The following is a 15,162-nucleotide window of genomic DNA, read 5'->3' as shown; positions in this document are numbered from 1 at the left end:
AATAACAGGTAAAATATTTTACTTGGTCTTTTATCCTCTATTCTGTATTGGTATGTTTTTCCTGCTTACTATTAATGATGAATTACAGTCATAGGGCATCCTGTAACTACAAGTGTCTTGGGTGTGAAAGGCTTTCACTCCATGCATTGGCAAAGTTCCTGAGTGCTGTACTAGGAACGTGATGGGAGATCTGTCTGTCTATCTTTGCGTTCATTGGTTCCAAATAATCCCTTGTCTTTCAGCCCCTGGATCTATGTAAGTACTTTTGAAATTAGGAGCTTTTAAACATCTCGGATCATCAGTATTTGTTTAATGGAAAATATCTGCTTGTTTTTAAACTTGTGCTATCACATGCTACTTGGAATTTTAAATATCCCAGCATGAGCTGCCAGTTCGTTTTCTTGAGCCGAGAACTCCTTTCAGTAGCAGCCATTGATTTTCAGGGAGGTATGGCAGCTGGTTTTCTCTAAACTATGGAGGGGGAAAAATGAAGAGATACTTCAGACTATTTTGGAAAAAAAAATACCCCAAAACCATTATGCTTTCTTTGCCTTCAACTCAATTTCACCTAGGTAGTAGGTTCTTTTAGAAGGGCTGCAATATATGTATAATTGGGCTAAAATTTTCCCTATCCTAAGTTGGACTAACAGAGTTTTCATTTCACAGTTTTTGCCTTTTTTTAAAGGATCTTTTTATTTGGTGTAGTAATTTCTTTTGGGATTTCCCTGCTGCTGGGATTTCTATAGATGTACTGACAGTAATGACAAACTTCGTTGGTACATACTAGACCAATCTGTACATTAGTAGATGTAGACCCATTCTATCTGGAACATTTGCTTGTGCATAATGATTATTCTGACGTATTCAGACCATGACAGAAGTATGTAAGGAAGGGAGAGAAGTGGGGAAAATTTCAAAAGTTTCTTTTGTGCAGTGTTGAAAGTCAGGGATTTCACAAGAATGAGTAAAAATACATCCAGCCAAAGAGGTATCAGCATTTTTGGAGCTGTCACCAGTCTGTGGTTAGTTCAGTTGTTTTATTAGTTTTCCTACCTTTTTTTTTCCCCACCAGTGAAAAACCTGGTACCTGTAAGACTGTAATATGTCAAAGCTACACTTGTGATGTCATTTCTTCAAAGCCTTGCCTAGCTAGCTGCTGGGATAGATTTTGTTGTAACATTGGTTTTGCCACAGTTTGTGTTTTGAACGTCAATGTTGGGGTCATTCATGCCTGAGACAGTGGAGATCTGGTTGGCTTTGCCGAGGTTCTTAATGATACTGATGTTGTATTTGGCAGTTTCCACAAAGCTGTTTTCTAGTAACCAACCGTCTGACTCACCCTCCAAATCTCCTAGCAGAAGGACATTCTTCATTGCTGTTTGTAGGTACCGGACACCAATAAGTACAGAGAGCTGTAAGAAACAGTTAATGGTTAAACAGAGGGTGTAAATTACAACCTCAATCCTACCACTAAGTCAGCTTTCTGACTTGGGTATTTACAGGCCTAATAGTTAATATTGAGTAAAGCAGACAAATTCTTTATCCCAGCAACATATCTAACCACTCTCCCAATTAATTACATTTTTTAGAAAGGAAAATACCAGGGAGAGATTGATTGATTCTCTCTCCATTCTTCAGGTAGCATTCCCACTTGCATGTTATTAGCACATAAATACCTAGAATTACTCGGGAACACTACAGCCTCAGAGACTACAACTAACTGATGTAGAATGGATGATCAATTAATGGAACCATCAGTCACTAGGAAAAAAAATTTAAATTGTAGTCTGTTAATTTCTGTGCGGTTTTTTTCCGCTGACCTTGATTAAATTGGTATTTCCTTGAAGGAGTTTTATCATTCATATGTCAGCTGTATGTGTCCTACATGCCAATGCATTAAAATTAAGAAGGATGGCTGATAGTAGAGGCTCAAGTATAAGTTTAGGAGAAAGCCCCACTTTCATAGTTCTGTTGGATCGAGATCAGCATGCCCAGCTTGTCAATATTTAAGGCAGCACAGAGAAACAGCTCACAGCTTTTTCATGTGCTGCCAAAGGCCTGTTGTTTCTCGCACCACCACCCCATCTAGCACTGTTTGAGGACTGTTGTGAACTATTTTAATTATAGTGCTAATATTTATGCAGTAGAGCAATAATCAGAAAACTAAAACTTAATAAAAAGGGAAGAAAACCATATTTTAGCCTGTGCCACTGGGGGGTCCTTTACCTGCGGATGACAACATCCAGACAACTTTCCTTACAGATGCCAGCAGAAAGACTGCATCTTTTCAGGTGTATATGCTTGCCTCTGATATGCTTATTTTGATTGCATAATAAGCAGTCTAATCTACATCTAAAAAGCTATGCCATCTTTGCAAGTACTGTCTATATGGTGAAGCTATCTAATGTAAAAAGGAGGCTTTGAGATATTAATACTTGTGCTCAATTTTTACTATAAATGAAATTAATGTATTCAGCCAAAGGCCTGCTCACATTTTGTATATTCTTTGTTAAAACTGACTTAAAACAATCCTCAGACCTTCTCACCTAATTTCCTTGCAGTTGTGTCACTGCATGTGTCATCCTCTATCTGATCCCATAAATGCTTCAGGGAAGGGAATGTGCCATAGTCTATTGAAAAAGCTCTGTAAATATATGGAATTAAATACATAATTTCAAATAGTTCTCATCTTCAATGAGATTTGCTTCTGCTCTGGGGACTTTGAGAAAGTTGCCTGTACTGAAGGAAGTCCTGTAACATTCTTGAAGTGCTTGTGGACTTTATGTTGGTTACTGAGGCACTTCTTGTATGTTACACCATAGTCGTTTCCCATCCCAGAGAGCAGGAAGACTGATTAATCTGACACAGACCATTTTAATGAGACTTACCTCAAACAACCAAATAAGCAATGCTGTGATACCAACAGATCTCATAATAGCTGTGTAGTAATCCAGCAGGGCCTCTCTGCACCCCTTCACCCAGATATTGAGTTCCTCTGTCAGAAAATCGTAGTTGTAGTGAGCACTGTTGTTTGTCAGCTGGTACTGGATACAGGGCCGCGGGGAGCTTGGGTTGCAGCAGCTGAAGGGTACTCCATCCACCAAGAACTTTCCATCAACATTGCTCTTTAGACGGCTGCAACAGGACAGGACGTTTGGGTGTTACAAATCTGGTACCAGCAGCAGATACTGTCTGTGATTTTTATAAAAGGATATAATGCAAGTCTGCTGCGATGTAGGCCTCTCCAATGTAACTAAAGGAAAATGGGAATGTATTTCCAACTGGAAAACTTGCTTACTGCAAGAAAACTAAATTTTTCATTTGCTGTGTTTCTTAAGTGTGGTATCAGCACACTATCTCACGTGGTTCTTGGTACTGTGTGTGTAAGATGTGGATTCAGTGTTCACAGAGATGTTGCCTTTTCAGGTATCTTTGTGCTGAAAATACTAAAGACAATTTCCGCACTTGTTTATCTTGGTGGAATTCTAATGGAAGTTATGCCCTAGAAATCTTGTGTTTCACTACTTCTGGACTGATTTTCACCACAAGCATTCCTTAACAGAGAACCTAATACAAGAGCAACTTTGCATGCCACAGGAACCACTGGAAATGGTCCGCTGGCATTTCATCATTGTACCCATGTGCAATGGCTGGTTCGGCACGTGTTTTGAGACTAATTCACAAGGGAGTTTCTACTTCTTGGAACCATACTTTTTGTAACTTTTGAAACTGTTTGTATTTATTGCTAAAAATTATTCCTTTCCCTCCCCTATAAGATCAGGAGAAAAAGAAGTGGGAAAAGAAATAGGAGGGAGAAAAAAAGTCATGGGATGGAAAGAGAACACAGTCTCAGATTAATCAAGAGTTTCTGGAACAGTTAAATGAATCCCTGACATCCATTTTCCTTGTATTACCTGCTCTTTAGCTAGCGTGTCCTTGTGAGGACTTCTGTCTCCAAGCAGGCTCTTCAGAGAAATAGATTTTCCAGAAACTGGAGAGTATATAAAATGTTGAGAGATGCTCTCACACTTTGGGGAAGTAGCCTCTAAGCATGTATCTATTCTCATGCTCATTGCAAAAGGCTTATTTCCTGAGACAGCCCCATGGGTGAGAACCATGGCCTGTTTTAATGAAGCCCATGCCCTTTAGCCTTTGTTAGGAAGCCAGAATACATGAAAGACAACTTCCGCTTAGATATCCAGCTTTCACTGTTTGCTAATTGTAGAATTTTTAACATTTTCCAAAACTTATCCTCATTTATTAATGTTTACAAATCATATTTTCCTGTTCCACTACAGATGATCTAAATTAAAGGGAAGGAAGTTATCACAAGACGCTTATCAGATGAACAGAAGAAGCAGAAACTCTGTGGTTCAGTGTACTTCCAGAATTTGGGGACTAAATGTATCCTTCAAAACGAATATAAGCTGCTAGGAAGCTCAGTATTTGTGGCTGTACTGGGATGGCAGAATCATTGCCTTCGTTTTAATGCTGTGGGCCTGCTAAATACAACTTCCTTTTTTTTTCTTTTTTTTTTTTTGGGTGGTGGTGTGTTTTGTTTTGTTTAATATTCTGTCAAAAATATCTTCCTCAAAGATCTTTCCAAGTAAGTCAGGAAGTTCATCTGCCATTTCCCACCTAGGAGTGGGTTAGGCATGAATTCCTCTCTGTTTTAAAGTCTAGCTCTTCACTTTGTGGCCATCATATTCCTGGTAATGGCAACAGAATGAAACCAATGCAAAAGAACCCAAATAGTCCACTGAAACCAGACTTAAGTGTGCAAGCAGTGTAATGGGCATAGCCAAAACAACTCACTGGGCGAGAAACAGGGAAGGGAGCAGAGAGGTACCAAACGGAAGGCTCGAACGTGGAAGGAGAAAAGAAACCTCAGAGAGGGAGGAGAGGCAGGCTGGCACATTGTGAAAGGGAAGCATTTACTGGGGCCAGCAAAATGCCCTGTATGTTTCAGGGACATGACCCAAATATAGTACAGCATCTGAAGTGGTTAATATACAATCTCTTAAACTAGGTCTTAAGCTTTTCTTTTGATCCCAAGCATCAATTTAATTTTTTTTTTTTCTTCCTGCCACATGTTATAAAGAGCAATCTTCTTTCTACTGCCAACAATAGCAGTTTCCAGACTTGGGTTATGTCTCCCTGCAATTGTGTTTTCTCTACTAATGGCAAATTAAAGAATGACGTTATCTTGGTACTGTTAGAAGGGAAGATCTCTGTACCAGAGCTGAGGGAGTGAGACATTCACTGCTATTTGTTGTTGCAATTCACAGTTGTTATGGTATTGTAAAGCAAAACTTGCTTTTGAGACTATAAAAAGATGATTTCTACCCAACCAAAGCAATGATAGGATCATAACGCTGTAACCTGCTTCATCCTCCTACAGTTCCCATTGATTCCCTCCATTTCTTGTCACATTGTAGTGTTGGCAATGGAGATATAGAAGAGAGGGGAGGGAAGAGGATTATGAAGGAAGGTGAGAAGTTGTTTTGCAAAGTTTACGTGAGTTGACAATATGTCAGTTCTCACCTGCTTTCCTTCTTAATCTACCATGTACTAATCGACATACAGTACAAGATGAAACCAAGAAAAATATTTGGTTCCTTCTCTATCCTTTCTGAACATTACCAGCTGGACTTTGCTTCCAATGATTTCATATCAAATGTTTCACTACCAGATTTTTGGAAATCCTAGTATGATTTGGTTATACAGCACCAACTTGGATTCTAGCAATCAAGATGGAATTATCCAATTTCTATACAGTAAAAGAAATTCTGCAGTGTAATTACTTCCCTCACACACATTTCACAGGCATCTTTTGCCTATGTGGGGCAAAAATTAACTGACGGTGCATTTTCAAAATAATGGCAGAGCACAGGCAACCCTGCAGAGAAAAGGGAGTTTAGCAAAGACCCTGGGTAAAACATTACTGTTTCTGCATGTCTCTCAGAAAGAAAAGGCAGTATATTTTACTTATGTCCTCACAATAAGGTAGTACTCTTAAGTTCCTGTGGACCATCTTTGTTGTCATGTGACTTTTCAGTGTAGAACCAGGATTTAAAACACCTCTTGGGTCAGTCTGCTTTGTGTCACTGTTGCTTTCCAGCTTCTCTCTCGAGAACACTTGTTCTAAAGCTTGCTTTATTTCCACAGCCAACTGCCTTACTGCTGTGGTTTAACCCCAGCCAGCAACTAAGCCCCACACAGCCACTTGCTCACTCCCGCTGCATTGGGAGGGGGGAGAGAACTCACGGGCTGAGATAAGGACAGTTTAATAGGTAAAGGAAAAACCATGTGTGCAAGCAAAGCAAAACAAGGAATTCTTTCACCTCTTCCCATCAGCAGGCAGGTGTTCAGCCATCTCCAGGAAAGCAGGGCTCCATCACATGTTAATGGTTACTTGGGAAGACAAACGCCATAACTCTGAACGTCCCCCCCTTTCTTCTTCCCCCAGCTTTATATGCTGAGCATGATGTCATATGGTCTGGAATATCCATCCCTTTGGTCAGTTGGAGTCAGCTGTCCCAGCTGGGTCCCCTCCAAACTTCTTGTGCACGCCCAGCCCGCTCGCTGGTGGGGTGGTGTGAGAAGCAGAAAAGGCCTTGGCTCTGTGTAAGCACTGCTCAGCAGTAACGAAAACATCTCTACGTCATCATCAACACTGTTTTCAGCACAAATCCAAAACATAGACCCATACCAGCTACTATGAAGAAAATTAACTCTATCCCAGCCAAAACTAGCAGTTACACATGTTGATGCCCTCATGTCTGTATTCTGCTAGGTCCTGTCCTCTGGTATATTTGCAGCTCTGCATATACGCTTTGCTACAGTGGCAGTTTCAAGTTGCGAATTCTGTGAAAATAACATCTTTGGCGTCCCTTCTTCCTCTGGCTTTATTGTCACTGATTTTGAGTTCAGCAAACCAGAACACTTGACAAATGCCAGTCAAGCTTTTTGTTTGTCTTTCCCAGGAACATATAGCTACTACACTCTCATCAGTGAAGACTACTTCTCAGCTTTAGAAGAATTGCTACATATTGGATTGTCTACTTTTTACATTTTTTTATTGTTATGCTTTCTATTGTCTGTAAGAATTACCAGACTCCTCTTTTTGAGCATATAACTTCACAGTTGTTACATCACGTGAAGCACCACCACCACCACAAAAAAATTCAAGGGTTTTTCTTCTCCTTTTTTTATGCAGTGTACATGGTGTTGGAAGTTTCTCACATGTGAACATACAGATTTGAACCTGGGTTTGCAAAGTCGTAATATCCTGAAGGAGAAAGATCTTTCAGTGTTTAGGATTGACTGTGCAATGTGTTGATAGTATACTCCTTTTTTTCTTTCCATTATCAGCTTGCTATAATTGAAATTTTGAGGTAGCTAATTCACCATATTAAAAAAGGAAAGATGCATCTTTGCTTTGCTTAGCGTCCCTAAAAAGTTAGCAAAAGGCAACTTTTGATTGTGCACGTAGTTAGCATATTTTGTGAGTAATGTGGTCACTCTACAGTTTTGAGATTAAGAGACAAAGGTCCAGTAAAAGCTAGTATCTACTTTGCCTTCTTGAATGAGTTTTTCTCCTAGAATTTTTTGTTATGACTAGTAAATACTTACTCCAGAACTTCCTTGGAAGCCATATTCAGATAACGAGCAGATACCCACTGAATTTCAAACCAGTCTCTAAAGCCATTGTTTCCACAGCATTTGAATCCAATTTGTAACATATCCACTGTTTTCTTTAAGAAACATCGTCCAGGTATGTCCGTGTCCTTATAGAACTTAATAGCATCCCTCAGTCCCAGATAGAGAGACTCTTCCAGCTCGTTCCTCATGGTATAGCACATGAGAGCACCCACCAGGATGCAAAAGGTAAAACAGAAGGTACATACGATATATGGGAGCATAACTAGTTTCCATCGAGAGAACTTGTTGGCATCTGAGCAGTCATAGCAGATTTTGCCACCCAGAAAGTTGATGATACATGCTATGACCCCTACAGAGATCAGCATGTTGGGGACAGAGTTAACGTCCCCTTTTGCCATCACTTCATTGCGCTTCTTGATCTCTATTTTCAGAAAGAGGCCAAGACTGAAGAGAATGATCCCGCTCACTACAGAAACCCAGTTGAGGATCCATAAGATCTGAGCCAATTTGTCCCTCTTAGTTTTGGTGAATTTTACTTTGAGGACAGCCATAGTCAGATCAGCGTTAGGAAAAGAAGCGTAGGTCAAGAAAAGCTCGTAAGCTGATTAGGAGCATGTATCCAAGGCATGCAGTAGAAATCTGAAGAAGAGAGAGAGAGATTACTGTCTGTTTGACTAGATATTTATAGAGACTACAGAAAACTTCCTGTACAGCCTCACGCACTCTGAGTCCTGCCAAGGGAGTGCCCCAGTGAAATTTATTGCTTAAATTTCATAAGATGTGACTCACTTTAAAAAAAAAAAAAAAAATTCTAAGGACTGACTAGAGCAATTAAAAACAAGTGAACGGTAGAACGAATGAATGATGGCTTCCTATGGATTTTTGTCAAAAGCAATTTTCTGTGCAGATTTTCTGATGTCTAAAGGTGAGCTGATCTGCTGTCTTTCCCTCCAGAAGACTCATGGTGCCTTTCCCTTCTACTTGTTGCCTGTATTTTCTTGATTCTAGGAATTTATAATTCTTAGATTACTGTGGTCGTGGTCAGATTTGCATTCAAAAGTTGAACAAGCAGGGCAACAAAAAATATACAAAACCCAGAAATATACAGCATAATCACATAAGCCTTTTTTCCATATGGAAAAAAAAAGTGAAAATAGTGCCAGAAACACAGTATCCTATGGGTATTTTTAGACATTTCATTGATTATGTGCTGTAAAATATGATTTTGCTACCAAAAAGCATTTTATTCCAACACTTATACTACTAAGATATGATCACTCTGGCAAAAACTGCAGGGGGAACTGACTGTGGTTATCCACAGACACAAAATGTTCAACAAATAGTTAAACTATCAATATTATCAAAATTTTATTAACTTTTAAGTGCTATGACCTGAATATATTACTGGTGAACAAACCATCCTCCACCACTTTTTTCCACTTGATCTGGCATAAAAGCACTTCCATTTTTATGTGAAGTAACGTATCACCCCACAAAAAAAAGCAGAACATCTTCAGACCTTAAGAAAAAAAATCAGCAGTTTAAGATGCTCTATTTCTTTCTCTACCTGATTGCCCTTCCCTTCTTTCTGAAAGTTCTTATTAAAAACCAGGTATTGGAATAGCCCATTTAATCCTTAGGGAATCACCGTTACTATCTTAATCTCTGCTTCTGTAGGTAAAGTTGCTTGTTCTTTCCCTTTGTCCTGAGAACAGTGACAATCACACCATATTCCAACCCTCCTACCACCTGTAGACCGGTTTTCTTTCTGAGTCGCCATATTCCAGTCAGAATCCTAAACTTTGTTCCTGGTTGCACTTTCTGCAATAACCTTGACTTCTTCACCACCCAATGGAACTGCTTCCATTCTCCCGTCTGAAGAAGACTCTGCAGCCCAAGGAACACCATACATAATATTTTTTTGAACAGGAACCATTTGAAAAATGACAGGAAACTACTCGTGTTTATTAATTTATACCTTGTATATTTTATTAGCTTTTTTTGGATACACCTACTCTTATGTTATTAACAGTCCTTTAATATTTTATTAGCTTTTTTTGGATACACCTACTCTTATGTTATTAACAGTCCTTTAATAACTTTCCCATGTGATATACAGACTCATATTTTTCTCTCCAAAGATCACCACAATGGGCATTCAGAGACACTCCCCCCCTCCCCCGAGTTTCAAATCTGATATTTCAGAGTGTCACAGCTGAAGGAAGACTTCTGTGTTTCAAGGTCTGTCATCTTTTCCCCAGCTATTAGTGGATCTAAGAAAAGATACCATCTTTCCCAGCACTTTTAACCTTGCTCCTCTGCAACACTACCAATTTCTCCTTTGCACCTCTCCAGTTATATCACAATCACAGGCAGAAAGCAGCTAATAACATCCAAGATCTAAAACCTGTTAGAGCTGGAGACAATGCGTTTTCAGTGTATGTGATGTGGATGTAGAACTATGCTGTAAGTACCTCATGATCAAAGCATGAACTTTTACCCTTCTTCAGTGCTTCCGACACTTTGTGATTGCCCTTCCTCAACATGTGCAAGATATATGGAGGAGTTCGTTCTTTCCTCCCCAGAAAACCTGGTCTCAGCATGGTCTTGTACTAATTCAGTAATTTTCATTAGAGTGATTTTATATTATACAACTATGTATTTATATGATTATACAGTCATCTAATTCCACTAATACAATGGCATTTATAAACAGTAAAACATAATCCTGTAAATTTGGGGAAATAGACAAGTATAAGCAGCATTATTCTTATATAATATTTTTTAAGCTAGTGGACTCTACTACTTAACTTCACCTGAATAAAACTGTTATCAGCTAAAACAGCATGAAAACCACCTGCAGATAAGCTGTACAGAAGTAGGGCTACACCTACCCACTAGAGGATCCACAGCTGCAACGAAGCTTAACACTGGCTAAGCAGATAGTTGTAGAGTACAGTTTAAAAAGGTAATGGTATCCCTGTGTCTTCATCTGTATATGTCGGAAGGAATCAATTCTATTTGTACAGGCGAGGAATATGTTGTTCCATTCATATTAGGAAATGGTTAGATATCTTCATGCATTTGAATATTAAAACATTTTAATGCCTGTCAGATCTAATTCATTCACGTTGCATTTATTTTTTCCTGCATTTACAGAGGAAACTAATTCCCCTCAAAACTATTCATCTCTATACATCTTTTGTACAATACACAGAATAGTGTGCAAAATGCACAGTATTTTTCCTTACCAGTCTTACTTCCAAAGGTGTTGAAGCCAGCAGCTCTCTGAGTTTAAAAACAGGGTCATAATTTTAATGATTGCTAAGGCTGATTATCAGTTATGGTTGAATATTGATTGTGATCATATTGTGATAATCATATTGATTATCATGATGAAATACTGATTATTGACAGACATCTCTGTACAAACAAGTCCAGAGAACAGTCATTTATAAAGTGACAACACTTTCTTCACAGTAATATTCTTCTACAGTATCCTTCAGACCTCATTTGTAAGGATCATGCTCTGCAAGCACAGAATTAAGCCTCCATATGAATTCAGCTGACAGCCTGTCTGCTAAGCCTGAAGACAGTATCTTTGCTTCACCAGTTAAGCAGTTCATGACTTGAACTTAAATAGCTGTAGATGGCTGCTACAACTAGGTTTATTTGCCCCCAATACTTAGGTCTCAGAGCTCACAATAGGGAGAATCTGTTGTGAAATTTCCTAGCTGCTGATATGCAGTTCACGTTCAATGGCCAGTGTATAGGAACGCATCACTCACCGTTCATTTCTATGAAATGCATGTACGTATTTGCAAAATGCCTCTAAATTGTTAGGCACGCATATAGTTACAGTGTCGCTGAGAACACCCTACTTGCCAAGCATCTTTTGTAACATTTGAACAAAAGTTGTAAACAGTTCTACCTTTACTTAAAATTCATCTACTCAAGAGGCATTGTTGATTTTGGAAGATGTAAATTTGAGACTTTCTGTCATATTCTAGCCATAAAGAAAATGAAGCTGAATACCATAAGCTGGGATACATTCAATTTCATGTAGCTATTCTGATATAGCTCCCTCCCCCATTTTCAGATGCCTAGAGTTAAAAAAAAGGAAAATTTATGTGCAAGAGCAACTCTCCTAGTAAGTCCTTGCCTCCAGTAACCCTCATGGTATTCCCAGCTTCCTTGGTGCAATTTTAGTATTGTTCTAAGACCAGATTTCATGGAATATTCACATTCATCTAACAGAAGTACCCACGCCACATTCTCCAGTCGTATAAGATCTGCTATTTCATATGAGCCATACTGCCACAGGAAACGGGGGGAATGACTGGTTGTTGTAGTGCAGTGACCACTTGCTGACTGACCCTGGCTGCCACTGATATACCTGGGATTGCACAAAGGATCTTTGGGACAACTGTGCTTCCTGTGAAACTTTGAATGCATTGAGTCTGGGACAGAAGAACACCTTACCTATTCTGTTCCTGTGTTCCCAGCTTCCACATGGATATTCCTCTTGAAATTATTTTTTCTTGTGCTAACAGTTTACTGAATTTATTTTAGATAATAAGACTCTCTTCCCATCATAATGAATTTTGTAGATGTACTGTAACATTATCCTTTCCCTAACTGGTCAATGAAATATTGAATATATTTATTAGCATAAGATGTATTGCAACACACATATTGCTGTGTAGTAGCATTTTTTGAGTACCATGAAGAAAGTTCTTCCAGCTGAAAGAACTGAAGTGTAGTTACGAACTAAAAGTGTAATTGTCTTGACCTGCAATATGTATCTGTTCTTCTCCAAGTTGTATTTGGCAGTGGGCTACTGTAAAACCACAAATGCTCCTAGTAGTGCAGTGGAACGAACACCTCTATCAAAGTTCTTAGAAACAGACCTCACCATTGCACATGAGCCACTCCAGAGTTATGAAACATATACACACAGACATCTTTTCCCCAGCTATGGGAGAGCAAGCTGGATTTTATGCTATAGAGGGAGAAATACTTCTTTCAACAGAGGAAGTCCAATAACTGTGGAAATCTCTCCCATATTATCGATACTGTTCTCAAGCTTTCCCTGTCTAACTCACTTCAAACACAGCTTCCATCAGCATATGGTAGCTTTTTGCTTCCAAGATGCCACCTACCTGTTCCTTTGCTATCAAAATCCCCTAACTACACAGAACAAGACATAGCACAGCTATTTATTTGTTTATAACATTTACTTACTAGATGCAAATTGTCCAAAGAAATTTGGCTTGCAATTTTGTCATAAACAAACCACATCTTATCTTACCAATTTCACTAAAATCTGCTGGTTTAGCTAAATACACATTCCTATCTGTGACTTATTGTAAAAGAAACCACTAACCTGCTTCAGAGCACTGAACACAATCTTGAAACTGGTAACTTGCTGAGTGCAGGGGAGAAAATACCTGGATCAGGCATCCTGAGGAAGACTAAAGTACTGATTTCTGATGTCCGTGTAGTTCTGTCTTTACACTGACTCACCAATGGAGATGGAGAAAAAGACTTCAACTCTCCTGCCCGAGCTAATCTCTCTTTCATCTCTAATCGTAGCTAAGAGATTTACTTCAAGGTTCTTATGCCACCAGGTTAAATCCTGCAAAACAGGCCAGTTAACTGAGTGTGAACTAAGATCTCACTGGCAAAATGAATTTATAGTAACTTCTTTTACCTTTTTACCCCCCAGAGGTTTGGGTTAGTAAGCAACAGAGACTGTTCTTCAGTACCTGCTAATGTCTTCATTAGTTCTTTATTTGTTATTACCAATAAATATGGGTCCAAGAGAGAGAAGAATGAGAATAATGAAACTTTGTGCTTTTGTGGGAAGGGAAAAATCTATCTTAGGCAATCGTCATTTACATTCACTATTATGTACCTTACACATCATTCCGTATTTTGTCGCTTTGGATGGAATTGTCTGTCCTCTGTGTATTGACTGTGACTGTGTCCAAGAAAGGAATTCAAGTAACCAAAAGCAACTGGATCATCCTGTATGACTCACAGTAGATTCTGGTTTGGGAAGCTTTCCAGGTTCAAGAACAATCTAGTAGAAACCTCTGTCCTAGACTCTTAAAAGCTTTATCCCAAGCCAGAAGCAAAAGCATCTTGCCCTGTGGCATTTCTGAGCCCAGCAAGTAGCAATCTGTGGGACGGACATAGCTGGGTTGACCTCGCAACAGTAGTGGCAACAAGCTGAGTCTGCAGCACTGCTGGGTCAGGTTCCTGGTGATGTTAGTACCAGAACTGAATCACTAAGCAGGACCAGGTTTGGTCTATAGGGTCCATAATACATCAGCACAGCAGAGAGTTCAGTGAGCACACATGACTGACTGCAAGGGACCCTGCACCAGGGATTGTAATGCATATGAATATTCTCAGAAGCATAAACTGTCCTTTCCCAGCTAATGATGAACAATAAACTGATACCGTGATATTACTGTGATTCTAACTCAGTATTCTGTGAATATGCCTGCTCACCTCATTTATGGTCTCGTAAACCATGCTGTCTTTGCTTTCATAAAGATAGACAGCCCTCTGCATGCATCAGTATTATCACACTTACTATCAGGGAAAGGTGGAAGATCAATTATCAGTGCAACTCAGTCTATCAAAGTCTTGAGTAAAGCAGAGACTGGAATATCTAACTACAATATTCTAAGAAGAAAAAACAACTAAGACTTGTCCACTTGCCAGAAGTCATTTCATACATTACTGCATGGAAGAGGGAGGCTCGTAATTGCCAGTGTCACTCTGTGGCTCCACAGGGTGAAAAACCCCAAGGACATGTCCCAACAGTACAAAGTCATACAGTGAAATTCTCTCCCTTTTCAGTTTTTCTGATACAATCAAACTCATAAATGATGTTTATGCTGAAAGCTCCATCCAACAATGCATCGTCTAGTACCGTATGGCAAACGTATACAGAGCTGCTTCCTTGACGTGTGTGGGGTCTCTGGAGCCATACAGGCTCAATGTGCACTTCAGAAAAATAGAATTACTGTACCTTCACCTTTTTAAAGAAAATATCTGAAGTAAGGCTCCCAGCTTTCTATTGAGCTTATGTGCTGATGTACAGCACATCCAGGAAGCTTTAGTTCAAGAGCATTTGTGATACATCTGGGACCTGTTGGACCTAGCGCATATGGACCACACAAATGCTTGCGTGTGATCAAATATACCCCAACTGCATTGCATTAGTCCTATACACATGGATCATTCATGCTTTGTACTTGCTGTACTTGTGCAGACTGCAAGGATCTGTTAGATCAGTTGGATCTGTTCAAATGTGTACATTTGTGTACGGATCAACTCAGCAGAGCATATATTCAACAGGTGTAATATATTCCTTGTGGACAGCACAAGCACACAAATGTACACATTTGCCTGGGATTTTTGAGCTATTGCTCTGGCTGGGATATGATACATTAGAAATCCTGGCCAAATGTCTAAGTCCTT

The 15,162-nt window shown here is 39.3% G+C and overlaps 1 protein-coding gene across 2 annotated transcripts; it reads right to left on the bottom strand.

Annotated features, from left to right (window-relative positions):
* Positions 1-1,136: 1,136 nt before the first annotated feature.
* Positions 1,137-13,227, bottom strand: LOC128139605 (photoreceptor outer segment membrane glycoprotein 2). Of its 2 annotated transcripts, none has more exons than XM_052782227.1 (4): positions 13,116-13,227; positions 7,636-8,304; positions 2,889-3,135; positions 1,137-1,412 (listed from the first exon to the last, which is right to left on the bottom strand). In XM_052782227.1, the coding sequence occupies exons 2-4, from the start codon at positions 8,214-8,216 to the stop codon at positions 1,146-1,148; spliced, it is 1,095 nt and encodes a 364-aa protein (XP_052638187.1). In that variant the 5' UTR covers positions 8,217-8,304; positions 13,116-13,227; the 3' UTR covers positions 1,137-1,145. The 2 variants fall into 2 exon arrangements, with proteins under 2 accessions (XP_052638187.1, XP_052638186.1); XM_052782226.1 differs by having other exon boundaries at positions 13,052-13,177.
* Positions 13,228-15,162: the final 1,935 nt, after the last annotated feature.

This window comes from Harpia harpyja, chromosome 3, assembly GCF_026419915.1.
Source record: "Harpia harpyja isolate bHarHar1 chromosome 3, bHarHar1 primary haplotype, whole genome shotgun sequence".
NCBI lineage: Eukaryota > Metazoa > Chordata > Aves > Accipitriformes > Accipitridae > Harpia > Harpia harpyja.
This window is presented reverse-complemented; position numbering and strand designations above follow the sequence as displayed.